This window comes from Ailuropoda melanoleuca, chromosome 4, assembly GCF_002007445.2.
Source record: "Ailuropoda melanoleuca isolate Jingjing chromosome 4, ASM200744v2, whole genome shotgun sequence".
Lineage (NCBI taxonomy): Eukaryota > Metazoa > Chordata > Mammalia > Carnivora > Ursidae > Ailuropoda > Ailuropoda melanoleuca.
Genome location: NC_048221.1, coordinates 135,201,576 through 135,227,281, shown reverse-complemented (window position 1 = coordinate 135,227,281; position 25,706 = coordinate 135,201,576). Strand labels below are relative to the sequence as shown.

At 50.8% G+C, this 25,706-nt stretch overlaps 1 protein-coding gene across 1 annotated transcript; it reads left to right on the top strand.

The window, feature by feature from the left end:
- Positions 1 to 91: 91 nt before the first annotated feature.
- TRIB2 (tribbles pseudokinase 2) lies at positions 92 to 25,706 on the top strand. Its single transcript, XM_002922739.4, has 3 exons — positions 92 to 1,754; positions 6,479 to 6,771; positions 23,248 to 25,706. Exons 1-3 carry the CDS (start codon positions 1,485 to 1,487, stop codon positions 23,714 to 23,716), a joined length of 1,032 nt encoding a protein of 343 aa, XP_002922785.1. The 5' UTR covers positions 92 to 1,484; the 3' UTR covers positions 23,717 to 25,706.

Genomic DNA, 25,706 nt, shown 5'->3' with positions numbered 1-25,706 from the left:
CCGGCTCAATGAGGGGGGCCCGGGCGGGGGTGGGGCGGGGCCGGCCCTGGGCTGAGCCAGTCGCGGGTTGCCGCGGGGGGGGCGGAGGCTCCGTGGAAATGTGTCGGTGACATTGAATGGGGAGACGGAGCGCGAGCGAGGCGCGCGCGCGCACACACGCGCACACAGGGCCCCGCTCGCTCCGAGATCCCCGGCCACGTAAGTAACTATTAATACCGCCTCGCCGGGAGTTGCGGGCGTGCTGAGCTCGGGGATTGGCCTTGGGCACCATCGGCCATCCCCTTCAATTTTAAATACACATTCTTCTTACCTTTGGGGAAGAAAGGAAAAAAAAAAAAAAAGACGACGAGGAAAAGCCATCAATTTTCTCCAAAACAGACCCCACCGGGCAATTTGGGTTTAGGGTCGGGGGAGACGGAGTGGTTGTAAATTATTCCAAGGCAAGATCCAGTTATCCAGCGGGAAAGGAACGCCGCAGGTTGGCTGGGGGCGCATCCCCTTCCAGCGTCCGGAGGATCCCCCTCCCACCCCCGGAAGCTCCTGCAGGGGGAATCGGAGACCATTGATCTACCTTCGTCCCTGCCCGCACTTCTCGCTTTATTCGGAGGACGATCTGGAGCATGAGCCTGTGCTGACCTCCGCCCGGCGGGCCAACCCGGGCTTTGTCGCGGTACCTGCGACCGGCCCGCTCTGCAACTCTGTGCCCGGCTTTTGCGATCTTTTGTTGGCAGCGCTGACCGCTCTAAGTTAAATGCTCCCTTGCTATTCTTTTTTTTCTTCTTCTTTTTTTTGGTCTGTTTGTTTAAATTTTGGAGAGCTCTTGCGATCTTGGAAAAGCCTCAGACGCCATCTACAGTTAAAACGTAGGTAACTACTCTCTCCGGCGCCCCCCCTTCCACGCCCCCCACCCTTTCCACCAAAAAAGGGGGTGCAGCGCGGATTCTGTCTGCCGTGCGGCGCAAGCCGGTAGACCCGTGCTTATTTCCTTTTTCTTTTTGTTTGGTTTCTAACGCGTTGAGACCAAGCTGCTGCCGTGCGCTCCTCAAAGATTGCACAAACTACAGCAGGGCTCCTCCGCCCCGTCTGCGATTCGGAAGCCTGCTTGGGGATCGCTTCGGGAGACCTGGCGCTGCAGCTCCCCACCTTAGCAACCCGGTTACTCGCCTAGATCCACGTTGGAAAGAGAGAGACAGAGAGAGAAACTAAAAGTGCGGAGATTCTGCAAATCGCTGGCTGCTTTGGGGTAACAAAAGGACCCGAGTTACTGCCTACTGAGCACCCCCGGGAGCCGGGCTCGGAGCAGACGAGGTGCCCGGCGGCGCCCAACTGGGGGCTTCTAACTCTTTCTCCACGTAGCCCCCTTCCCGTCCCCTCCCCTCTCGTTCCCTTTTAAAATCCGTGGCACGGAGGCGCCTGCAGCCGCACTCGCCAGCGACTCATCTCTCCAGCGGGTTTTTTGTTTGCCGAGTGCGATCCCCACACTCATGAACATACACAGATCTACCCCCATCACAATAGCAAGATATGGGAGATCGCGGAACAAAACCCAGGATTTCGAAGAGTTGTCGTCTATAAGGTCCGCCGAACCCAGCCAGAGTTTCAGCCCGAACCTCGGCTCCCCGAGCCCGCCCGAGACTCCGAACTTGTCGCATTGCGTTTCTTGCATCGGGAAATACTTATTGTTGGAACCTCTGGAGGGAGACCACGTTTTTCGTGCCGTGCATCTGCACAGTGGGGAGGAGCTGGTGTGCAAGGTAAAGAGCCCGGGATTTGTTTTTTCTTTTTGTCTTTTAAAAAGGTTCCCCGGCCCTTTGGAGGGGGCGGGAGGTCGCCTAGCTCCGGAGCCTGGAGGAGGGAGACTCTCGGGATAATTATCCGTGGCCTCGTTAAATGGGTTTATTTATTTGTTACGTTCGACTAGTTGCGAAGTTTTTAGAGCGTTGCAGACAATGGGGCGGGCTGCGGCGGGGGCGTTTTGGGGAGAGCCCGGGGTTGGGAAGGGCGGCGGGACTGCGCGGGGGCCACGAACACGCGTGCTCCCAAAGGCTCGTGGAGCGCCTCTGCTCTTGGCCGGGTCCCACTGCCCAAGGGGTTCCTCCTTGTGTCTAGCCCCCTCCCCTTCCACCGTGGAGTAGGGAATCCCCCGCTCATTTTAAAGCGCTGATGACTGGGTTCCTTTCGCAGCAGCCATTGTTCTTAGCAGCGTGCAGGTGTTAAACCTTTGTTCGGAAGGTGCCCTTTAAAAGAGACACACAAAGGTGTCCCCTCTGGCTGAGCCAGGGGCCCAGCGCGGGGAAGGAGTTTACAAAGAGCTCTCTGCTGCCTGCAGCCTTGAAAGGAAGGGTTGGGGGTGGAAATCAAAGCCACTGGCGCACCTTTGGGTGTAGGAAAGAGTGAGTCCTTTGGGTCCTCTTCTCTTGTCTCCTTTCTTCTTATCTCCAGACTTCCGTGCCTGAACACCCCCACGTGCCCCCCACCCCAACAACACCTTTGCCAGTATGGTCTAAAGGCCGGTGTTTGGAGCCCCAGGGATTCACAGGGCTAATACAGAGATGGGCACTCCAGTTTCTTTTTTGTCTTTGACCCCCAACAGTGACTGGTGTGTCTGTGTGTCTTTGTGTGTGCAGTACAGTCCAGAGGATGAGAAGGGGAACAGTTGCAAAAAAAAAAAAAAAAAAAAAAAAGCATACCGTTACCCAGGCATTGGACATAGATCAAGAATTCATTGTCCCTTCATTTTACATTTGGTCACTCTTGTTTTTTTTGGGGGGGTGAGGGGGTAGTGAGGAGTGACGACCTCTGCTGTCTTTGAAATGGGCACTCTGCACAGCTGTGCTGCAAATAATACATCACACTTTTACCATTAACCACAGATCGCTCTGTTTCATAGGGGACTGGAGTCTTCCATTGTAAATACCTGTTTTTGTGGAGGTCTTCAGTCAGTTTTGCAATTGCTCAGTTCAGATCTCAGGGGAAAATCAGAGACTCTTTAAATACAGCTCTCTGCTTGTACCAAGCATTTGGTATTTTGCATCCTCTCCCAAGTTTTTGAGACCCAGAGCGACTGTGCCCGGTTAACCAAAATTCAGTAGGCTATTCAGAGCTGGATTGAATTCTCAGAAGACCTACAAGGTTGCACAATAGGGGAGGCATCCTTTGAAATGAATGAATTCCACAGAACTGCCACTCTCCTATGAGATATGCACAATCGCCCAGCAGTGAGTGTGTGTACTCCTTTTGCTCAACTTCGCTGCAGCATTTTAATATTTTTCAAAGGCTGGAGACGCTTTTAAGTAAAGGGACTCTGCCTTCAAATTCTGCAGGAGCATCTTGCTGTTATTTCTTTGTTTAAAGGCAGAGGTGACTTGCCCCTGCTCTTCCTTTCTCCCTCCAGATTCTTCAAGACATATTTCACTTTGGGCTGACCTTATGGTGTCATTCGTAGACGTGCTCTTTGGCCTGAAACTGTACTTAATCTGCTGGTTTAGTTATTGCAAAGATTGAATCAGCCCCTCGCCAATTACTGTGGGGCTGCAAGTGGATTTAAGTGCAGTATCATTGTTCTGCTTGACAGAGGTCATCCCTTTAAGACACGACAGCCTATTTTCCTGCCTTTTTACCAGAGGTGATGTGGGTGACTTTTTATGCAAGCATAGCTGTGTATATCCTAGGAAGCTCCAAGGAGTTTTTATAAGGCTGCTTCCATGAGCTACCCTCAGATGCTCCTGTGACCTCAGCTTACTGCAAGGCACTGTGAAATCTACACACTGAATCAAGTTCCTTCTGACATCTCAGCAAGAGAGTGCGTCTCCCAGCCCTATGTTGACCCAAGGAAAAAGTCTTTGCAAAAACGGATCAAATGTAAAGATGCCTTTTCTATGGGGGACTGCAGAGAGAATTCTGCAGGACACTCCTTGGGGGCATTTAACCAAAATAATGGAGCCTGTTTATTGTCTCCCTGAGCCCACTGTAAGCTAGGCACCATGTGAAGGAAGGAAGCTTTAGGGGGTCTTCACCTTACCATTTTCATGGAAATGCTGGTAGCTACTGTGCACATTGACATAATTACTATCTTGGCATAATGGGCTCTTGGTTTTGTTTGTTTGTTGTTGTTGTTTTTTGCAAATACTACTAATGACGGCCTAATCTTACTGCCTTATCTCAATGGTCACATTATATAACTAAGGCTCCAAATTAAACATTTAAAAGAAGCTGGCAACCAGGCTTATGGCTTGATTTTGCATTTGAAGGTGATGGTTTAAATACCAGTCCAACCCCATAAATGCCTGTTATAGCTGCTACTAAAAGTTTGGTACCCATCCGTCTGGGAGAGCAGAAGTACTTGTTTTATTTTTCATACTCTGTCCACCATCTTGGAATTTGATCTCCTACAGAGGGTATTAACTATTTCTTGAAGCTGCCACGAATATGTTGTTTTAATTTCTGTATCCATTCAGTTTTACATCAGTGGGACGGGATAACAGACCTAAGGTGCTGAGCAAAAATCACCTTTTATTTTTTAAAAATGCAACTTGAAGGGGAAATCCGTGATACATCATCGTAAGGCCAAGAGCACTGGCGACAGAGCCCACATCCTCGTGCTTCGGAACCCCTCCCCCCTGTTATATAACACACAGCGTTTAAATTCGCCACTGCAAAACGTTTATTACTCTCTGTGAAATTTTTGAGGCTTTCCTAGGTTTCTGCTGCCCGCAGTCTGGGTGTTAAAGTTGACTCAGGCATTTCAGATTCCTAATTGAATGGACCTCTGAGGTCACTGCTCGTAGGTCATCATTTGACAGTATCAGGGTGTGATTTGTGGTCTCGGGAGACATTGAAGTATTCATTCTTAAATTCTAGGTTATAGTGGCAGCAGCTGTGCCGCCTTCCTGAGATGCCTCATTACGGTTCATTCACAACGTTACTTCGCTTCCTCGCCCTGGGTTAGCACCAGCCCTCCCGAGGTTCTTTCTATCCTTGTTTGACTTTTGGTGTTTGAACCTAAGGGCGACTTAACTTCGATCATGGATCTTCAATGGCAGCCTGTGTCCCTGGATGGGTCTCCAAAGGCCTGTGAATCCCCTTAAAATGAATCCAGTATTGTGTATGCATTGGAGAACGGGCATTGTCAGCTAAGAGGGGACAGAGCTTTTTGTCAGGTTCTCACGTGGGATCCGGCCCCAAAAAAGGTCAACAGCGTTCTAAATCAATGTCTCCAGTTCAGGAAGAGGAGGGAGGCCCAGTGACCCTGAGTGCTTTAGCCACCTGATCCAGATTATCGGTGGCCAAGCCAGGATTAGGGCCTCAGTTGGGCGATTTCTAGGCCACGCTGCAAAATGTGGATCAAGGAGAGGATGTTCTAACTAATGAAAAAGATTTAAGAAGCTACATGGTGGTGCACAGGGACCGTTTAAGTGTTTGTTGCTGGAGCATTCTTGGCCTGGAGTGCTTTCCAGCAGAGCACCTCATGCCTGCCCCTCACTCATGCAGGCACAGAGAGTCATGTGCCTACATTCCCAGGCAGATAGTAAAACCACATTCCAAACCCAGGGATTTGTATTCCTGATTTAGCGGAGGTCTTGAAATGAATGAAAGCTTTTTTCTTATAACCTCAAAGATTCTCTGTAGTGTTAATTTCTCTTAGGTTGGTTTCAAAAAGGTATTGAGGTTGGATTTTCTTTTTAAATTACCCCCACGATGAGGTGGCATTTCACAGGCTAATTTTGATTCATAGAAAATCATTGCATAACTGATTCATTGAGCTAGATAGCTGTGGAGGGAATCGAGAAGCGTGTCGGCTTGCCTAGTAAGGACTGCGTGTCCTATTCCTAGCTCTGACGCTTGGGGCTCGATTTGACTTGTTCTCTGAGCCTCGATATCCACATCAGTAAAATGAAGGTGAAGAATTAGAGGACCTTAAGGCGAAGTCTACCTCTGTACTCTGTTCATCGCTAGTATGTTGTTCAGTGCTGTACAGCACAATTGCGTACCATAAAATATGTTGTATACAAATGCTATAGCTGTGGAGCGATGTCCGTTTCTGTTCTGTTTTGCTTGTTGGAAGGAATTGGGCTCTGTCTGCGTAGCTCGGGGTGGGTCACTTTCAGGTTTTGCCTTAGTTCTTGTGTAAACAGGTGATTGAGGCAGCAAGAAAAAAGTAATAAGGCTTAACCATTTGTGTGCCATGTTACGTCTTGCAAAGCACTTTTACCTCCGTGTTGTCATCGAATCCTCCCAACACCGTGAGTCAGCTGTCATTTGCCCATTTTACACAGGAGGATTTGGAAGCTCAGAGAGGTCAAGCAGCTTATTCCACGTTACCCAGCTGGGAGCAGGCAGGGCCAGTGTGGTCTGGGTCCAAGTTCGGTCTGCCTTCTGTCACCTCAAAAGCCCGTGCCCTGGGAGGTGTCTGAATTCTGTGATTGGGCTGGAGAAGAGGCACCCCTGACTCTTGGTCTTGTCATGAATCCTGTCCTAGGTGTTCGATATCAGCTGCTACCAGGAATCCCTGGCCCCGTGCTTTTGCCTGTCCGCCCACAGCAACATCAACCAAATCACCGAAATTATCTTGGGGGAGACCAAAGCCTATGTGTTCTTCGAGCGGAGCTATGGGGACATGCACTCGTTTGTCCGCACCTGCAAGAAACTGAGGGAGGAGGAGGCGGCCAGACTGTTCTACCAGATCGCCTCGGCCGTGGCCCACTGCCACGACGGGGGGCTGGTGCTGCGGGATCTGAAGCTGCGGAAATTCATCTTCAAGGACGAAGAAAGGTGAGTGTCATTGCTGTCCAGACCCGGTGCTCTGACAGGCTGCTCAGGAGCGGCTTGCTTGAGAGGCTGGACTGGACGTTGTTTTGCTGCCTGCTGTCCAGGTGAGAAGGAAGGGTGGGAGGATGAGGGAGGTGAGTGAATATTGCCATGTTTTAAGTGCCCTGGGAAGCTAGGTTGCCGCTCCTGCAGCAGTGTTACTGAATGCTGAGGTCGGGCACCAGGAGAGTCTGTGACCTGGTAATTAGTGTTTTTTTGTTTTTGTTTTTTTGGGTTTTTTTTTTGTTTTGCTTTGTTTTGTTTTGGTGCTGTGAACTCTGAAGCGGCTGCAAGCCGGTGTGGCATATTCAATGTGAGTAAGGCATGATTATGCTTTTGAAATAATCCTGCCTTCAGAACACTCAGTGCCTGGCATCCGTCATTTCTAATTCATTCATTCATTCCTTCACTCAATAGAGGTTTCCTAAGTGTATGTGTATGTCTGGATAAAGGGCGTGTGTATTACTCACAATTCTCTGTCCTGTGAATATCAAGGCATGTTAGCTGGTCAACTCACCTACAAAGGAACGTTCCAAACCCTGAATGAGGATTCTGTATGGGGTCAGATGGGACCTGGGGGCTGGGATGTCAGTTCTAACTCGGACTTGGAAGTCAAGAAAGTTTTTATAGGAGAGTTGCTCTTGGAGCTCCCTTGGAAGATGAGTATGTTACAGACAATGTGGGAAGGACGGGCGCCGCAGGTGAGGAAGCTGCCCGTATGCACACACAGCCATGTGAAGGTCTGGGTTATTGTAGGAGACGTCTGGGCAAGGCACTGGGCATCTGGGTTCCATTCATGGTTCTTCCATTCACTCATGACATTCTGTTGAGCCGACCCACTGGGGCCCGCTTTCTCTTCTAGCTGACTTAGATTGTAAAACTCTTTCAAGCCACTTTTTTCCTTTTGAAGAATGTGCTTTTTTAGAGGGGTGGAGGCAAGTGATTTATATTCATTGTTAACTATTCCAAAAATTGTTCTAGAGTTTCTGCCCAGGTGGGTCATGGAATTACCATGACCCTTGGGCATCCTCAACTCCTCCTAGGAAAGTGGTAGGTGAAGTGGAGGTCCACAGTCGCAGAGCTAAGGGCCATCTGAGTACAAAACTAATGTGCGTCATTCATTCACTCAACAAACATATCTGCAGAATTTTTTTTTTTTTTTAATTTGGAGTATCTTTTATGTGTCTGATGCAGATCTGGCTAGCAACCCTTTCTACCTGCCAGTTACTGTGACATGGATCCCAATGGCCTGTGCTATTTTAGGCTATTGCTTACGGAAGTCTGGTGATGTCCCTAGCATAGATATATAATGAGACCTAGTGGAGGCTGCTTTGTTTTTTTTTTTTCATCTTATGGTTTGAACTAATTGGGAAGTAAATGCCTGGGAAGCATTTGGGGATTAGCGAAGGTAAAGGGCCTGTGGTTACTTAAGCCAAGTGGAATAATTTGATGACAATTTATCATGCAGCTGAGTATACAAAGTGCAGAGGGCTGCTGGCCACAGAGATTGGTTATTGTTCCATATTTTTTCCCATAAACAGGTATCCTAGGCCCTCGTGGCAGTAATAGCCTGGTCTTTGAGAGTGCATGGTTTTGACCCTTCCTAACAAATGGAAGAAGAGGGAGCTATCCTAAGACCTCGAGTGTGGGGTGATGCTTACCTTTGCTCTTCTTCAGCTCAGATGCATCTCCCCCTAAGCCTGGAGACTCAGGTTCTTATCCTGGTTTCACCTTTGATGCCCCCTGTGACCTTTTAGGGACCTTTGCTTCCTTCCTCCTGGCCTCACGTTTCTTATCCTTTCATTGTCCTTGCTCTGTTTTATTGGTTCTGAGGTCTTTCTGAGTTATAACATCAGGTGTGTACTTCTTCCAATATCCTCGTTGGAAGTTAAGTATATACCAGACCCCCAGCAGAATCCTGACAAAGATACTTTCTTTGTCCTTCTGCATTCCACCTTTCTTGGAAATGTAATAACTATAGCTACAAAAATAAGAGTGATCGTTGGCGACCACTACGAGGTCCTACTATCAGGTAATTGTTGACCTTACTTAATTCTCTCTGCAGATGGGGGTAGGGTGGGTATCATCAAGTCATTTCATGGAAGAGGACTCCAACATCTTGTGTGAAGTCTCAAAGTTATAGACAGGAAAGAGCAGAAGGAAGGACATACTCTCTATTAAATCAGCTCTCAAGAAATTCGTTTGCCTGACACAGGGAGTAAGGGCGATGAATGCCCTCTCTCATGGGGATCCAAGTTCTTTAAGCTTCTCCTTTGGTTGTTTGTGTCTCTTTTGAGAGGAATTTCAGGGACCAGTGAGTATATGGGGTGGTATGTCCCGTGATAGAACACACATGGTAAATACGTATTTATGAAGTGAGTCACAGTAGGGTGGACATCCCCAGGTCACAGACCATGGGAGGGTCTCCAGAGGGCCCATCCTTCAGTCTTCTCCTACAATCAGAGCCCCAGAGGTGAGGGTGCTGGCCCCAGTGCCCACAGCTAGCGGGAAGCAAATCAGGGGCTGAGCCAGACCTTGCATATGCTCCTGCAGGCCTTTTCCTCCAGGCCTGGCTTGTCCTTTATGGGAAGTTGAGTTAAAAGTGCCCAGGAGTGCATGGTGGCAAAGCTGAAATCCTTGAGGTCCCAGAGTCTAGAGAAGAAATCCCAAGATGTTGGAAGCTTCCAATGCCAGGACTGTGAGTCGCTGGCACTGAGTCTGGAGCTGTGTTTGACTTTGGCAAAAGAGCATGACCCTTTCTAGAAAGATCTAGAAAGAAGTATCCCATATGAGTGTGAAACCAGAACACTTCACTGGAGTAAGCATGTCAAAGCTAAATCCTTTTTAATGCAAGACAGCATTTTCCTTCTGAAAAAGGAAGCGTGGTGACAGGGAGGAAGCTGCCTGTCATGTGTCCCCAGCAAGTCTGACTGCGCCTGAGCCCCCGCAGCCCTGCCTCCCTAGCTCCTCATCTGATGGGCAAGGTGATGGGGTTGCACAGGAGTTAAGTGACCTTGCTCAAGGTCATACAGCCAGCCTGCCCATGGAGCCGGCCTGGAAATCCTATCATTTCACTCTAGAGCTCTTTTCCTGCCCCGCACTGCACTGAAGTCCCGGAGGACTTGGCTGTTCCTAGCATGACAAGTGTCTCTGTCTGTGCAGCTCTGAGAAGGTCACTCTCATTTTCAAGGACATTCCAAATGTTCTCATCAGTAGCTGATAGGAACATTTTCCCCAAGCCAGCTGTCAACTTTTTGTGAAAGAGGAATAGTACCTCGTAGCCTTCCTCCTTGTTGTTTTGCTTTTGAACGTCTCGATTTCAGAGTAGGAGACTCTGGTTTTGTCACTCAGCGTATTTCTTCCACCACATGTCCCCACAGCTGTTGAGTTTCATGGCAGGATTTTTCTTTGTTGGTCTGCACGGTGGCCTGCATAAGGCAACCTGCGTGTGTTTTGAGGGGGACAGCAATCTGGGACCTCATTGGGACCATGGTGCTGGCAGCCTTCACCCCCATCCGAATCAGCAGGACCTCATCAATAGGTATTTGAATAAGACTGGAGTCTGCCTCTCCTGACAGCATCCAGAGCATGAGAAAACAATGCGTTGAATTTGAAAGGCTTTTGAACCCTGGAAGGATGGAGTCTGTGTCTGTTTTCTGGCCCTTATGCATTGGTCCTTTGGGGAAAAAACACAGAAGAGGCTTCTGCAAGTACTACTTTGTTAAGCTTCAAATCACCAGACCCCTCTTTTGTGCATGGTCTTCTCTCTTTCAAGGATGTGCGTCTGATTGTCTGATGCTCTTGCAAGGGATTGAAGGTGGAAAGCATTACATAGTGAAGTTGGCTGAGCCCCACCAGGTTCAGAACGAGATCGGCCTGGGAGCTGACTCCTTATGCGTGGATTTCCAATGCTGGACCATCTGTAATTGGATCCATGACCACCCATGAACGTGTTCTCGGTAGAACGGTCAGGGCCATCAGTCCGGTCTCCCACGAGCAGCTGTGAAGACAGGATACACACATGACACCCCATGTTACGTGAGGGCCTGATGCCAGTGTGCCTTCTGCCTCTGTGTTGAATTAGCGGCACCGCAGATCCCTCCGCTTCCATTTTATTTTGATTTGGATTCTGGATTCGGATTCTGTCTCTACCCCTCTTCCTGGTCTGGGAAGAGTCATTGAATGCCTCTGAGCTGCAGATTCCTCCTAGCAGAAATTAGGACTGCATCCCTGCGGGTGGTTGTGAGAGTCCTGCAATGTGATCCAGAGGCGCACAGGGTGGGGCAGGTGCCCACGAGAGCCGGCTGGTCCGAACGTCATTGATAAAATGGTGCCATTGTGAACAAGCTGTGAGATGTGAGAGTTCAGATTTAAGCCACGTCCTCCTTTCTAGTTTAATTACAATATTGGATCCGTGTTGGGAGGGTGATTGACAGGGCAAGTGCCAGGGGGGTGGACCCTGCGGCTCGGAAGAGCCAGAAGGTCGACAAGATGTACGCAGGGAAAGCAGACACCAGGCGCATGCGGGGAGAGAAGGACCCCTGCTTCCTGGGCCTGGACCGGCCATGGTGTTCCCAGCCTTGCGCTGTTGCTTCTCCTTCATCCCTGGGATGTTTCTGCAGGGCAAAACTAAGGTGGTTTTGTTTTCTTTTTGAGGAAGTTAAACCCCTACCCCGATTGTACTGGGTGTGGACACACCCTTCTCATCTCCAGTTCCTGTAGGAAAATCAGAGGTGGGCTGTAGAGTGGGCGTGTGGGAGGGGGCCCTGAATCTGATAGAGGGCAGTGCCCAGGTCCCCCAGCCTCTCCCCCTCCTTGCTGTAGGCTGATCTGCCTGGGCAGCCTCTTCCAGGAGGCCCCCGGTTTCGCTTTGAGGCTCTAAGGGAAGGCCTGAGCTTTGGGAGAACACCCGTTACTCCCACGTGGGGCATGAACTGCTGGGTTCTAGTCCCTGTTCCTGCACTTATTAGCAAACTTAATCTTGACAAGTTACATAACCTCTTTTGTCCAGATTGCCTCATCTGCAGAGTGGAAATAACCAGAAGACTTTCCTCATGAAATTAAATGAATGAATTCAGGTGAACCCAGGGCTTGGTGTGTAATCCGCCACGGACAAGTGGTGGTTCCCACCGCCTTCACCTCCCGTGCACATAGTGTCTGGCCCCCCGGGTGACATCGGGCAGCTTGCTAAGTCAGGATGCGAAGAGCTCAGGAAGCAGGTGCAACCTCGGGCTGCCCCGGGAGCCAGCCAGGGATCCTACAGCAGCCCCTGATTTGTTGGCTGGCTTTCTCTTCTCCCTTGGGACTAGGCCCCTTGCTACCCCCCAACCCCCGCTCCCTGCCCCCAATCTTGACTCAGTGTTGACATTTCCCTGCACAGAAATACCCTCCCTGTGAATGGAGAAACATGCCTCTGTACGTGTTTCTTCTTTGGTTAGAAGATTTATATCTCTTGACGTCACAGCTTGCATTTCCTCTGCTTTGTGGAAGCTGATCGCTGCCTGCTTCTGCAGGAGGGAGGCTGGACCCTTTGCAGAAACCCAGCAGCCCTGGGGCTCTCAGTGTCACCTACTGCCATCTGCCCAGGCACGAGACCTGCGTCTCCGGTGCGGCGGAGGCCGTCTCTCTCCCCCCCCCACCCCCGCCCCCAGCGAAGGCCTGCACGCGCGCTCTCTCACTCTCAGGTTAGTTTCTAGACTGGCTCTTGTAGATCTTCAGCCTCCACTGAGGTTAAATACCTAACAAAATAGGGACTGGGCTGGAGACCAGACCCTGCCTTTTTTCATCAATAGCGATTTACATGAAGTGGAAGGCTCACTGTATTTTAGCGAAAGACCTGACCTTTATGCTTTGAAGGAGACAGAGGTCCTGGAATTCCCTTCTTTATGTTGACCATTTCTGTGTACTTCAGACACTGCCAGCCCTTGGGGGAGGCTCCGTCCCCCACTTCTCCCTGGATGGGTAAGTGATCCCCCTCCCATTGCACCCTGATAGTCTCCCCCTACTCGAATTGACCATGTGCATCCCTCGACCTTCCTCCTGCCTCATCTGCTGCCGGGCTGGGAGCTTCTTGGGGACAGAGGCTGTCCTGCGGTCGCTGTTGCTGGAACACAGTAGCATCGAATGAATGAAGATCTCCTTCATTGAATATGTGCGTCTCAGATTGGATTCTCATGACAGAATGAGAGAAGTGGGGATGCGTACAGATCGTTGGCCTCCAGGACATTGCCCAGAGTGGGAGCCCTGGAAGACTAAAACGTATAAACCTCCCGTGTGGACACCTTTTCAGAAAGAGCTACTTACAACATTCTGCATCAATGAGAAATTAACGCATCGTTCCCATTCTGATTTAATGATTTATGTGGAAGTGACATTTACTTAAGACACTGTTATCAGTGTCTGTGGTGGCCTATTTTCATTTATGGAGGACCTCCCTAATGTCAGTTAGAAGGGAGAGCGTCCGCAGGGTTCTTTGATTAGAAATGGGCTCACTAGCAGAAATCCTTCAGTAGGACTTCTGGCAGAGCTGTTTACTGTTTGTGCTCAATAAATTAGCTGATGGGCTGGACTGAGACCCTGGGCAAGCAGAGCCAAGGGCACAGCAGTAGGGTTTCTTATTCCTTCACTGAGCCGTTTGACCTTGGCCTACCTTCTCTGACGTGGGTCGGAGATCATGAACTTATAGTCTCCGACACAGTGCCTGGTGCACGGCAGAGCCTTAGAAAGGCACCTGTCATGACCGCTCTTGGCCATCAGCCGATGGCTTTGGCCCCATCACCCAGCAACCTGAAGATTCATTTACTTATTCGACAAACAGTCTGAGCATCCATCATGTGCCGGGTACTGTTCCAGGCCCTGCAGATACTGCAGCGCCCAAGGAGACGGAACCCTTCCCTCACGGGACTTACATTTCCGTGAAATATTACCTGGCCTCCACCATGGACCAGCCCTGTTCTAACTACAACGCGTAAAGGAACTGATTTGATCCTATGTAACTACTGTATTTACGTTCACCAGTTTAAAACCACTGAGTAAACTAGTGCTATTATCACCATGTTATGGATGAAGAAATTGAGGCTCAGGGTCTCCCAGCTCCTGAGTGGCAGACCTGGGGGTCTGCACCCAGGACACCAGAGTCCCGTGCCTAGGCCCTCAAATACCCCCTGGCTCTAGGAAATAGACACCAGGCAAAATACCACCCCTTGTGTCCGATCCTTAGAAGGAATTCTCTCATGCGATTGGGTAACAAGGGAACGCCAGGAGGACCTAACCAGCACTGAGTACTGGAGCTCAGTACTTGCTTTTCTCTGAGTGGGCATGAGCCACTGGTTAACCATCCCCATGGGCAGTCCTGTGATGGCTTGCCTTTCCATTTTATGGAGTGGGTTTTGTTTTCTCTACAGAACTGTAAAGTGGGGTCCCATTATCTTTCTTTCTTCCCTACCTAGCACAGGACTAGCCTGGTAAATACTTTGTGAATCTCTGGCAATTGGCTAAATGGGTGTGTGAATGGCCCCTTATGCCCTGGAGGCACAGATATTATAAGGAAAATCCCCTAGATGTATTGATGGCAGAAGGCAGTGGATGGAAACACATTTTAAATGTCCTTTATCCAACACTTTTGGGAGTTTCTCTAAAGCATGAAATAGAGTCAAGCCTATTTGACATTTCTTTGAACTTGAAGAGAGTGCAATTCTTAAGCAGAATCATGCCCAGATACCCTGAACTCTAGGCAGCACGTTGCAGCTGGAAGCATCTTCGACATGGAGTCACGCTATGTCACAAATGTTTATGAAGCATCTATTATGTGCTATATTGGGCGCAAGGGATTGAGGGCACGAGAATCACCTCTGGAGTGTCCTTGCCTGATGCAAGACAGAGTGTAATAGTTATTTTTCATACCATGTTACAGAGAATGGGTGTGCATTTGAGAGCTCTCTGGGAGCAGGCAGAATGGCAGAATGGGGTGTAAGAAATGAGCATGTCAGGAGCAGATGGGCTCCTTCTTAGGTTGGCCTGAGTGAAGTGGAAGGGTGTCCAGAAAATATGAGTAAAGGCCAAGAGATACAAATGAGCCCTGGGCGGGGAGGGGCGTGCTGGTGGAGAACACTGGGGTGGTTCAGAGATGAGACTGAAGAAGCAAAGGTCTAGGGCCTGGATGCATGCCCATGCCCTTGAACTTGACCTGAAATCCAGGAGGAGCCATTGAAGGGTTTTTCTCGAGACAGGATGGGGCGGGATCAGGTCACGATTCTTCTGGAAGTGTATGCGCAGGATGGCCTGGGGACCGGTATGGACTTCAGGATGCTGAGGCTGAACCAGGACCCAGGCAGTGGGATCAAGGAGAGGTGGGTAAGAGGCAGAATCAAACCCAACCCTTTGATCTTTACAGATGAAGAAATGGGGAGGAAATGTCCTTCTCCAAAGTTCTAGAACATGTTAGTGGTGTGACCCAGAGCAGAGCCCAGATTTTCTGGCTGCTGGAACGTGTATAGTATGTGCCTGGGCCATCTGGGTGAGCCCCAGGTCAGGACTCTGCCAAGTGGAAATCCCTGTCTGGCCCAGTGCTGGACTATTGCTCACAGGGCTCCCTGGGTCGGTGGGGTCAGAGGGACTGGCCTGAGCCCAGTTGCTGCCCTGCCAGTGGTGCATGGATAGGAATGTTCTGGACTCTGAATCAGCCTCAGCAGCAACGGCGGAGCAGCCCCTCGAGGAGCGCCTGGCTCTGTTTTTCTGGAAAAATCCAGGCTGGGTGGGCCCTCAGAGCAGCGCTGTCCGGCACTGAGCGGTAGGTTACCTGCCGAAGCTTTTCTAGGAAGCTGAATAGATTAACTCGGGGTCAGGGGATCCTTTGGGACCAGGTCTTCCTGCCGAGGGGCAAGAGGCGAACAGTCGTGTTGAGGTGCACCTCCTTTCTTCCCTGTCTGTCCCCGTGAAGATGCTGGCTGCCCTCGAGGGGCACCTTCCTGCAGCGGGAAGGCCTCGGCGGTGGGAGGTGGGATGGCTTCCCCGCTGTCCCGTGGCCACGATGAGTCAGGGCGCAGACAACACAGGCCTTTCTACGGTGACGGGGCAGCGATGCTGCGGAAACATCTGAGTGCTTGAGTCGGATCGGGCTTCCCATCCCCACGGCGCTGTTCCCTAGCAAGTTGCTTCATCTTGCTAAGCTGTGATTTTCTGGGACATCAGACCAGCACAGGAACCCCCACCTCCCCGACTGTGGTGGCTCCGGGGAGGGAGAGGACATACCACCTAGTAGAACCAGCCAGCCCTTCCCTGGAGACGGCCCTCACCCTGAGCTGAAGTGTTTCCCTGTGGGTCACCTGCTGCTGTCCTGCTGATGAGGGAGCAGCTGGACCTGGGTGTCTGGTCTGCTCGGAGGCAACTGCTGGAAAAAATCTACACACCTAAGAAACCGAAAATTACAGTGACGATTTTTTTGGCAGAGTTTAGCTTCATTTATTTGTCAAGTCCCAGCGGTGACTGTCCTATCAGCTGGATGTGACCTAGGGTGCTGGGACAGTCCTGTCCCCCCACCCCCCGCCATGGTAGCCCCCCATGGGACCCTAGCTCGTACAACCGAACTGACAGCCAAGGGTAGCTTTGCAGCCGTGGGGAGAGCCAGGCCAGACCTGGCCGTGCTGACCTTTCTCACTTGACTCTTCGCCTGCTTGGACCCACCCTGTGGAATGGCCTTCAGTGACTTCTCGAATTCCACTGACCTCAGGCCACCGGACTTCCCGTCCGGGGCAAGCCCACTTGGTCTGGCTGAACGCCCAGCCCAGCCCCACCCTGGCCCACCCTGTCCTGATGCCTTCCTGCTGCGAGAGCCCAGGGCGGTGTTGAAAGGTTTCCAAGCAGAGCCTGATTTGCTGGGGTGGGCCATTTTGGAGGTTTTGGATGGCGCACTAATTTGGGGGTTGAAAACCTGCTTTTGAATCCCAGCTCTGCCACTCATTTGCTAGGTGGCCTTGGACAAGTCACCTCTGCTTTCTGTACCTCAGTTCCTTCTTCTAGTCACTGGTCAGGTCCAGGCACCTTTGTCCAGCTCACGAGCTCCAGCAGTTAGGTCAGGGATGGGAGGGTTGTGTCTGTGTTCCAGTGCTGAATAAACCAGGTGCCATGTTTGTCTCAGAAATCCAGAATCTCCCTTTCACAGATTCTTGGACACTAAGTCAGTCTGCGATGCTGGTGTCAGGGTGTGTCTTGGAGCTAGCAGCAGCATGACGGTCCTCCCGACACGGACTCAGAGCTGAGTTTTCTCAGGTACCCCGTATGTGGCCTGGGACCTTCACTCCTCTGTGCCTCGGTTTCCTTATTTTGTAAGAAGTTAGCATGTATCGTAATATTTGCCTTTCAGTTTCGTTATGAGCCATAGAGATGTCAAGACTGCACAAGTCCCAGCACATAGTAGGTGTTGAATTCATGGCTGCTGTTGTTGCTATTGTAACTATTATCGTTATGACCAGGGTGTCCTATACGAAGTGTTGCAGTTCCTATAGCTTAAGAGTAAAGGAAACTTAAAATCAGGAATTTTGAAGCTAAGAGAGCCCTTTTCAGGCCATGCAGCCGCGTTCTCATTTTACAGAAGGGAAACTGAGGCCAAAGGAGCCCGTGGCCACATTGCCCTTGCGACGGGGACCGGAGGGAGGCTCGCGGGCCTCTGCTGGGAGTGGGTGGGGCATTGGGACTTTGAAGGCCTGTGCTGTGGGCCGCTCCATGGAGGCAGGGCTAGAAGCACATCCTGCTGGTTCTGGCTTCCTCACCTGGCTGGGGATCCGATGGCACCGGGCGTGGTGCCAAGTCCACAGGCTGCCCCCGCATAAGCCTTTTTCATTCAGAAGTTAAAGCAAAGCCGGCTGGTTCCTGCCTGTGCCAGGGACAGGTTGCAAAATGCATGCAGAGATGCAACTTCTTGGCCAAGTCGATCCTTCCCCAGGCTGAGGGCGCTTTCTTCCAAGAAGCCGCTGGAGATAACCACTGTCATTCATAGCTTCCTGGTCCAAAAATCCTCCACCACCCCGCCCTTGTCACTTTCAGGAATCTCTGTTCTTCATGTAGCATCTTTATTCCCACCACCTCCACGAAGCCCACTCTGATTGCCTTCACCAGGACTGAATGAAGTGAGCAGAATGAGCTGGGCATATTTGGGGGGAGGAACATTCCGGGGGGCGGGGGGTAACAAGTACGAAGAGCCCAGAAAGGAACATGGGCATAGAATTCACATCCACTTGGATCTGCTTGAGGCTTGCTCAGCTGTCTTCTCCTCTGGCTGTAGGCTTGAAGGTGGGGGCCTTATCTTACTAATAAGATCAGTTAGAGTTTCCACCAGATTTTGCAGATTTCCTGTGCTCGGCTCCTTGACAGACACTGTGCTTGCATTGTTTCATTATTTCAATCCTCACAGAAACCGAGAAGGTGTTACTTGTCATGTCCTTATCCTCAGTGGCTCGTTTCAATGCCCTAATGATTAGTGGGACATTTGAATTACTAGGACCACCGATGCCCTTATGGATTGTTACGAAAACCAGTTCCTTTGCCTGGGAATACATAATCCCCAGGCTGTTCAGGGGACGGCAGAAGTTGGAGGACTGTTCATTCATCTCGTCCCACGCTGACAAGAGCAGGTGCTCTGCCAGGCACGCCCCCCACACACGCTCTTCAGAGCAGAGGCAGCCTGCTCCCCAGAGGGGGAAACCAAGCCCCGGAGACCTTCTGAGGGCCCCTGATTTGTCCAGCAAGTCCATGGGGACCGGAGCTGGAACTGCAGCACGGCCTCGGGTTCCTGACATGCGTGCACCCTGGAAGGTCCTCGTTTAAAGACATAATCCAGACCGCTTGCCTTGACCCTTGCCTAGGAGTGATGTAAACAAGTTCAGGGTATTCCGAGCAGGGTATTCTGAGCAGGGGAGGAAGCGCGTACTTCTCTAGGCTTCTCATTTTCTTCTCGCCTTGCCTGCCGGGATGCCTGTGCTGGTCCATAGGACGAGCAGGCTTCTGCCCCATGGGCTGGCTCTTCCTGACCCTGGGCGCATGTGTGTTCCCCTCTTGGTAGAGGCCTCATTGACCGGGACACCCTGGCTGTGGTTTCTTGCACCCTGGCTGTGGTTTCTTGCACCCACGGCTCAGGTGGGTGGGCTCGGCCTGCAGGCTGGCTGCTCGGAGCCCAGGGTGGGCTGAGCGCTCAGCCCCTAACTGGCCTCACTGGCCATATGGGCTTACTCACCCTTTCCAAGCATTAGGCTTCATACCCACATGAAAGGATAATAATTCCTGCCTTGGGCATTGATTTTATGAACTTCAAAGAGGAAATATCTGTAGATACCTAGCACCTGTCTAGGTACATAGACGGTGTTTGCTATTTGGTACTTAGTAGTTTTCAAAGCCAGAATTGGAACCCACGTCTCTGACTTCACGACCGAGCTGTCCTGGTGTGTTTGCGGCCGTTGTGGCACAGTGCGCACCGAGCCGAATGTGAAGAGCAGGTCCAGACTCGCACCACCCAGAGCCTGGCTTCAGAAGGGAGGAGGCTGACTTGGCAGGCGGGTCGGCTCTGGGGCAGCCGAGCGTCCGCAGCACGTGGGGTGCACTTTCCACTGCACTCTCGGGGCCGCTGGGTATTTGCACAGCCCCTGCCTGTGTCCTTGGTGCGGGGAGGAGAGAGGCGAATGCCGAGAAGGGCGTTAACTGACACGATTGAACCCTTAGCCATTTCTGAAGGCCTTTTTCTCTGATCTGGAGAAGGATTCCAGAGGGGGTCAGGCTGGAAGTAGGGTCCCTGCCATCTGGGGTTGGATCACAGGGGGAAGGTGAGAGTCCCAGTCTAGGGTTGTGGCCTGGAAGGGGATAAGAATGGAAAGGGCTTCAGATGTGGTTTAGCGTAAGGAGCTTGAGGTGGTGACGTCTGTCCCCTGCAAGGGCTGAGCTGGAAGCAGCTCAGGTCTCCGGGGGCACATCCACGCCCCCCCCTCACCCCCTTCAGGGACCGAGGTATCGGAATTTACAAACTCTGTTCCCCATGGATACTTCATCTGACATCCAATTAATCCTGGCTAGGGAGGCAGAGCAGGGCTGTTGTTCCCTCAAAGATGGGCGCAGTGAAGCTCCGAGGGGTTAATGGGGTGACTGTCCCTTTCACTCAGACTGAGTGTCTGCTGGGTGGCCACTACTCGTTTCAGTGCAGGAGAAACATCAGGAAACACAGGTGATGTTCTCTACGTGGAAAGTGACCTCAGCCACCTGCTCCTGAGCTCCTGGAGTTGGGACTGAGGCGATCACCCTGCAGCGACCATGGGAATAACACGGAGTATAAATCTGTGACCATACAAATACAAATGCAGAGTATTTCAGGGGGCAGTGAGGGGCAGGAGATGACTGGGGGGGCGGGGTGCTCCTCTCTCTAGGATGGTCAGGCGAAGGGTCTTCAGTGACGCTCATTTGAGCGGAGACCTGTAAGGAGTGAGCGGGAATGAGCCGTCCACGCGTCTGGGGGAAGAACATTCTGGGCAGGGGCTGGGAGAGAACGTGCACATATGCCCCAGGAAGGACTGTGGGGGTGGTCGGTGTGTTTGAGGAACAGAGAAGAGGCTGGAGCAGAGAGGCAGTGGGGCTGAAGGTGCAGTCAGGAGGCCTAGGGCTCACCCTGCAGCCTCAGGGAGACGTCAGCACCACACGCATGAGCTGGAGGGCTGGAAGGCCGGAGCGAGGAACCCGGCCCCAAACCTGATTCCACATCTGGTGCCCCTTCCACCACACTGTCCCTCGTGCCACAGCTAATTATTGTTGCCACAGTTATAGTTATTCCCGAGCTATTCTGCTGCTGTGCCAGTGACCTTGGAGGCCAGGAGGCTGGCCAGCTCTTGAACTAGGGAGGTGGGGGCCGCTGCCAGTGAGGGTCGGGCCCAGGAAGCTGTTGAGACAACCCGCTTGGCCCCGTGGTGTGTGCCCCCTCCCCTCCGCCCCCTGGGTTTCCCTGACTCATCTCCAATCTTGGAACATCTGGAGGCTGCTGTGGGCCCACCCCACCTGCCGTCTTCCATTAGAAAGAGCAACAGGAAGAACGAGATTTGCTTTCCATCAGCCCAAGTCCACATGAGCCCATCTAGACCCTTCCTACGTCTGTAGACCCTTAGCTGAAGGGGGGAGGAGAAGAACCTGTGTGCTACGGGTTACAGTAGAATATGGGTGAGCAAGTAAAGTAGGGCTGCCGTATATTACAGAAACCCAGAAGGTTAAAACTGGCAGAGCCTTTCAGACTGTCTTGTCCAGATGGATGCCCGCAGTGGGAATGTACTTAATGCTACTGGACTGTACAGTTAAAAATGGTTAAAATGACAAATTTTATGTCTGTTGTACCCCAACAAAAAAATTAAAATGAAAAAGCAGACTGCCTTGTCTAACGCTCCTCTTTAAGTTTGAGAAACAGAGAGGTTGAGTGACCGACCCACAGCCACACAACAGGTGGGAGATGGAGTCTGGCCTGGAATCTGCTCTCTGACTCCCAGCCCAACACCTTTTCCAGAAACCACAACAATTTATTGGTGATTGGCAGAAATGAGTACAGGGAAGTAGGCACTCCTTAATCTTTGAAACTTCTGTAATCCAAATACGAGCTCTCTGAATCAACCCAGGATTTGGTCCAATTTTTTGCTACAGAGAGCTAACTTGATTAACTTGAACCTCCCTTTCCTTCTGTGGCTCCCTGAGTAGCCGTGGTCATTGCTCGGAAAGGCCAAGACCTGTAGCCCGAGGGAGGAGAAAGAAAGCAGCTTACCGACCTGAGCCACAAGCTCTGATTTAGGCAACCCCCCAGTGTGGTTTCTCCAAGCACTTTCTTGTTCTCCGCCCATCTGAGCCTCGTCACCCCTTGGGACAACAGGGTACAAACTATGATGTGCACTTCTGAGATGAAGGAACCCACTGGTGTGAATGAGCATGACTTTGTAAAGCCTTGCAGGCACTGTCTGCGAGGCCCTGGCCCCTAACTCCAGCCCCTCCTCCCTGGCCCATGTCAGGGGGCCTTCTTTCAGGGGATGGAATGGGACTGAGTCTATGGGGTTTAACAACTCTGAGAGCCTGCTTTGGAGGGTTCTGGCCAGGAGAACGGGAAGAGGATTTCCATTTTGAGCACTGGAAGGCTGCAATACCTGGGTTTCCACTCAAGGACTGGCAGAACAGGGAAACAGGATTCTTGGGAGGCCCCTGAGCCAAGGAGGGATGTTGGTCTAGAAGCTTCTGGCGCCTGGTGGGGGATAGCCATCAGTCTTGAGCAAGCCATTTCATGTCCTGGTCCTCGGCTTTCTTCACTGCAAATGAGTACAGTTAATTTTAAGAATTTAACTTATTTCCAAAAGTATTTACTGAGCACTTATTTTATGCCCAGTGGTCATATCAGGCTCTCCTGTATAATGATGAGTGCTGGGCCCCTGGGACTCAGAGTTCAGTGTGGGATTTCTCCACCTGTCTTCATGAGGGCAGCCAGGAGCATCCTGGAACCTGTCAGCCAGCTCAGTCGTCCTTAAATGGCAAGGGGGAGATTGACACACACAGCGCCCTGCACACACGTGAGAAATCAGAATCACATATGTGTATGTGTTGGCGCAGATAGAGGATACAGGTAACCAGGTCAGATAAGCATCAGGTCAAGGACCAGCCCCTGGGAGTGTGATGGGCCAGGAAGGAGGCAAGTTCAACAGCAAATCTTGGAAAGAAGGTGGGCTTGTTATGAGGATGTCAGCCTTGGAAGGGCTTATGGTAACGCATGCCTGCTCAAACATTCCCCAGCTCTGCCTCTGTCCGCAAGAAAGGCGGCTTGGGAGTGGGGAAGGAGCAACAGGTGGTCCAGGAAGCTGTGGCAAGTCTTCTCTGTTTCCCAGCGGAGAGGCATGGGGCAGATTACTCAAACTCCACGAGCCTTGATGTTCTTACCTGTAAAAGGAATCATCAAATCTTCCATGTCTAACAAAAGGACTGTTATAAAGCCAAAATGCCATGGAGTACAAGGCCCTTTCAGCCAGAAGCTTGCCAGAAGTTGTGGACAGAACTTCTCGGAGCTTCCCACTGGGTTGGATCGGAGTTCGAATCCTGCAGATCCCCATCACTACCTAGAAGTGTCTGAGACTAGCACGACTCTCCTACTCCCTCCTCACTGAGATGGGGAGATAACCAGGTCATTTATGGTCTGCTTCCTCGCTGGAGGTGTGGGATCCCCCCAGTAGATCTTAAGCTCATGCCAATTCCCTGTCATTCTTCTATACTCCTGGGCCCCCCACCCTGGAACAGTGCCTGGCACCGAGAAGGCGCTCCGTAAGTCATGTTTGCCTGGTCGAATGAATGAATGAATGAATGGTCTTGGAAGCATTAAAGCAGGAGCTACGATGCAGGGATGGGACTCCTGTGCCTCCTCGCCCGTAGGAGCTCACGCTCTCCTCTTTCTTGCAGGACCCGGGTCAAGCTGGAAAGCCTGGAAGATGCCTACATTCTGCGGGGAGATGATGACTCCCTCTCCGACAAGCACGGCTGCCCCGCTTACGTGAGCCCGGAGATCTTGAACACCAGTGGCAGCTACTCGGGCAAAGCGGCCGATGTATGGAGCCTGGGAGTGATGCTCTACACCATGCTGGTGGGGCGGTACCCTTTCCATGACATTGAGCCCAGTTCCCTCTTCAGCAAGATCCGGCGTGGCCAGTTCAACATTCCAGAAACTCTGTCCCCCAAGGCCAAGTGCCTCATCCGGAGCATTCTGCGGCGGGAGCCCTCAGAGCGGCTGACCTCGCAGGAAATTCTGGACCATCCTTGGTTTTCTACAGATTTTAGCGTCTCGAGTTCAGGCTATGGTGCTAAGGAAGTGTCTGATCAGCTTGTGCCGGACGTGAACATGGAGGAGAACTTGGACCCTTTCTTTAACTGAGCTCGTGCCCCACAGAGCCTTGGCAGGTACCAGGAGCGCGAGAGAGGGCCGTGGGGAGCCCTTCCAGTGGACGCGTGTCGCCTGGCTTGGTAGCAAGAAAGACACTGGCACTCAAGTTTCTCGGTTCAAAGAAGGAGAACCTTCAGGAGCTGACTGAACATGTAGCATGGGGGCGAGAGAGGCGGCGCGGGGGGGGTCCGGGTCAGTTCAGCGGGGTGGGCGGCCCTGGAGCTTCTCTTCCCTGACGTAGCCCCCCGGAGGCCACCCCTGTCCGTTGGGCTGCTTCTGCCTACCCCACTTTTCGTTTGTTCCAAAATAGTTGCAGATCCCGACAGAATCAAAACTCTCTGCCTCAAACACACATCTTGGCATCGCACTGTTAGCTTTTAACTTCTTGTCACGATTCAGGGAAGGTACAATTGGCCAAGGTTTTTTTTTTTTTTCTTTTTAAACAAGACAACCACCTATCTGATAATTAATGCGGTTCATTTAAAAAAAAAAAAAATTCGGTGCACACAGACTGACCAGAAACCTGGGTGCTAAGCTAAAAGAAAATAGCAGTCCAGTTTGTGTCTCTTAATTGCTCTTTTCAACTCATTTCTTCTAAATAAACTATTGAATATCCTGGTCAGGAAATGACATGTTGATGCTTTGCTCCCTGAAGGGGGAAAAAAAAAATCTGTCCTTTAACAAGCTATTCTGTTCTGTGTCCATGGGTTTGTGGCAGGAAGCTATTAGAAGTCAAACTTCTAGATGCATTAACTGCTATCATAGTTTAAAGAAAGAAGAAAAAAAAAAGGAAGGGAAAGGAAAAGAGAAATTCAGTCCTGAATTTTTTTCCTTCGAACGATGAGGGCTGCCTCATAGCGGGTCCTCTCTGCTGGGATGGGGGCAACAGGGTGAGATCACGGAAGGCGCTTGGAGTCTGAAGCTTTTGCGACCCTCTGGTCTCAGCTACACCTTTTGTCTTTGTGTTATTGGAAACCAGTGAAACCAAGCAGGTTGTCCCACATGTATGAAATACAGGGAAGCTATTTCCTTTTCTTTAGGAAGAATGATCCTTTTGGCTTGGAAGGCCCTCCGGTTTGGACAAAAACCCTCGGTAGAGACAAGCAGGAAGAAAAATCAGCTGGAAGCTAGGATGATATAAATAAAAACAGCTCTCTTATCCCAATACGCACCTTTGTATTTTCAAGAATTCTTCTATTTATTAAGGAAAATGTCACATTGTGATGTATTAAGCCAGTACTTCAATTACGGGTTGACTTGGGATGACATGTTACGTGCTGTAGCTAACATCTATATATTTTTTCTTGTTGGAGTATTTCTGTCCCTGAAATAACCTTTTGTTTGGCTTTTCTAGATAGCTTTATTTGATTTCGAGTGGCAAATGTTTTTTTATTACGGCTTTTCTATTTGCTGTATGATGCAGAACTCTTTTGGCATAAATATTTGTGTTTCCAGTACCTCAGTTCTTTGGATTTTACTGCCTGTATACGTTTTGTGAAATGGTCATGTTTTTGGGTAGGTAACACGTGGACTCTAGTATGTAAATGTTACTTGAATCTGTGCTTCATTATAGTACGTGGCATGTGTGTGCAGATCTTGGATGCTTTCTGCCTGCTTAGCAGGAGTCCGGCCTTCACGTTCCCAGGAGGGCGGCTTAACCGTTCATAGTCAGGAGACAAGGCGGCCATGGATTTGCCCTCGATTCTATTTTGAAAACGGAACATACAAAGGAGAGAGTTTTTTGGTTTGGGGGTTTTTTGTTTTTGTTTCTTTGTTTTTTTTGTTACGTTCTGAAGATGGTGCTGTGTCAAGAAGGACCCGTTTCTCTTCCCTGTCCCCTATTTTTTCAGTACCCTGTAGGAGGAAAGATTGGTGACGTGCATGGTGGGAATCTATGGCCTCTGGTGCTTTGTCCTGTATTTGGTTTAATGTTTTTGTCCTAATCTCTTCAATCAATAAAATTGTGCGTATTTAACTAAAA

Coding starts and splice junctions, on each gene's coding strand:
- TRIB2 (XM_002922739.4), top strand. CDS start 1,485: ATGAACATACACAGATCTACCCCCATCACAATAGCAAGATATGGGAGA. Junction 1,755..6,478: donor GGGAGGAGCTGGTGTGCAAG/GTAAAGAGCCCG, acceptor ATCCTGTCCTAG/GTGTTCGATATCAGCTGCTA. Junction 6,772..23,247: donor ATCTTCAAGGACGAAGAAAG/GTGAGTGTCATT, acceptor TCTTTCTTGCAG/GACCCGGGTCAAGCTGGAAA.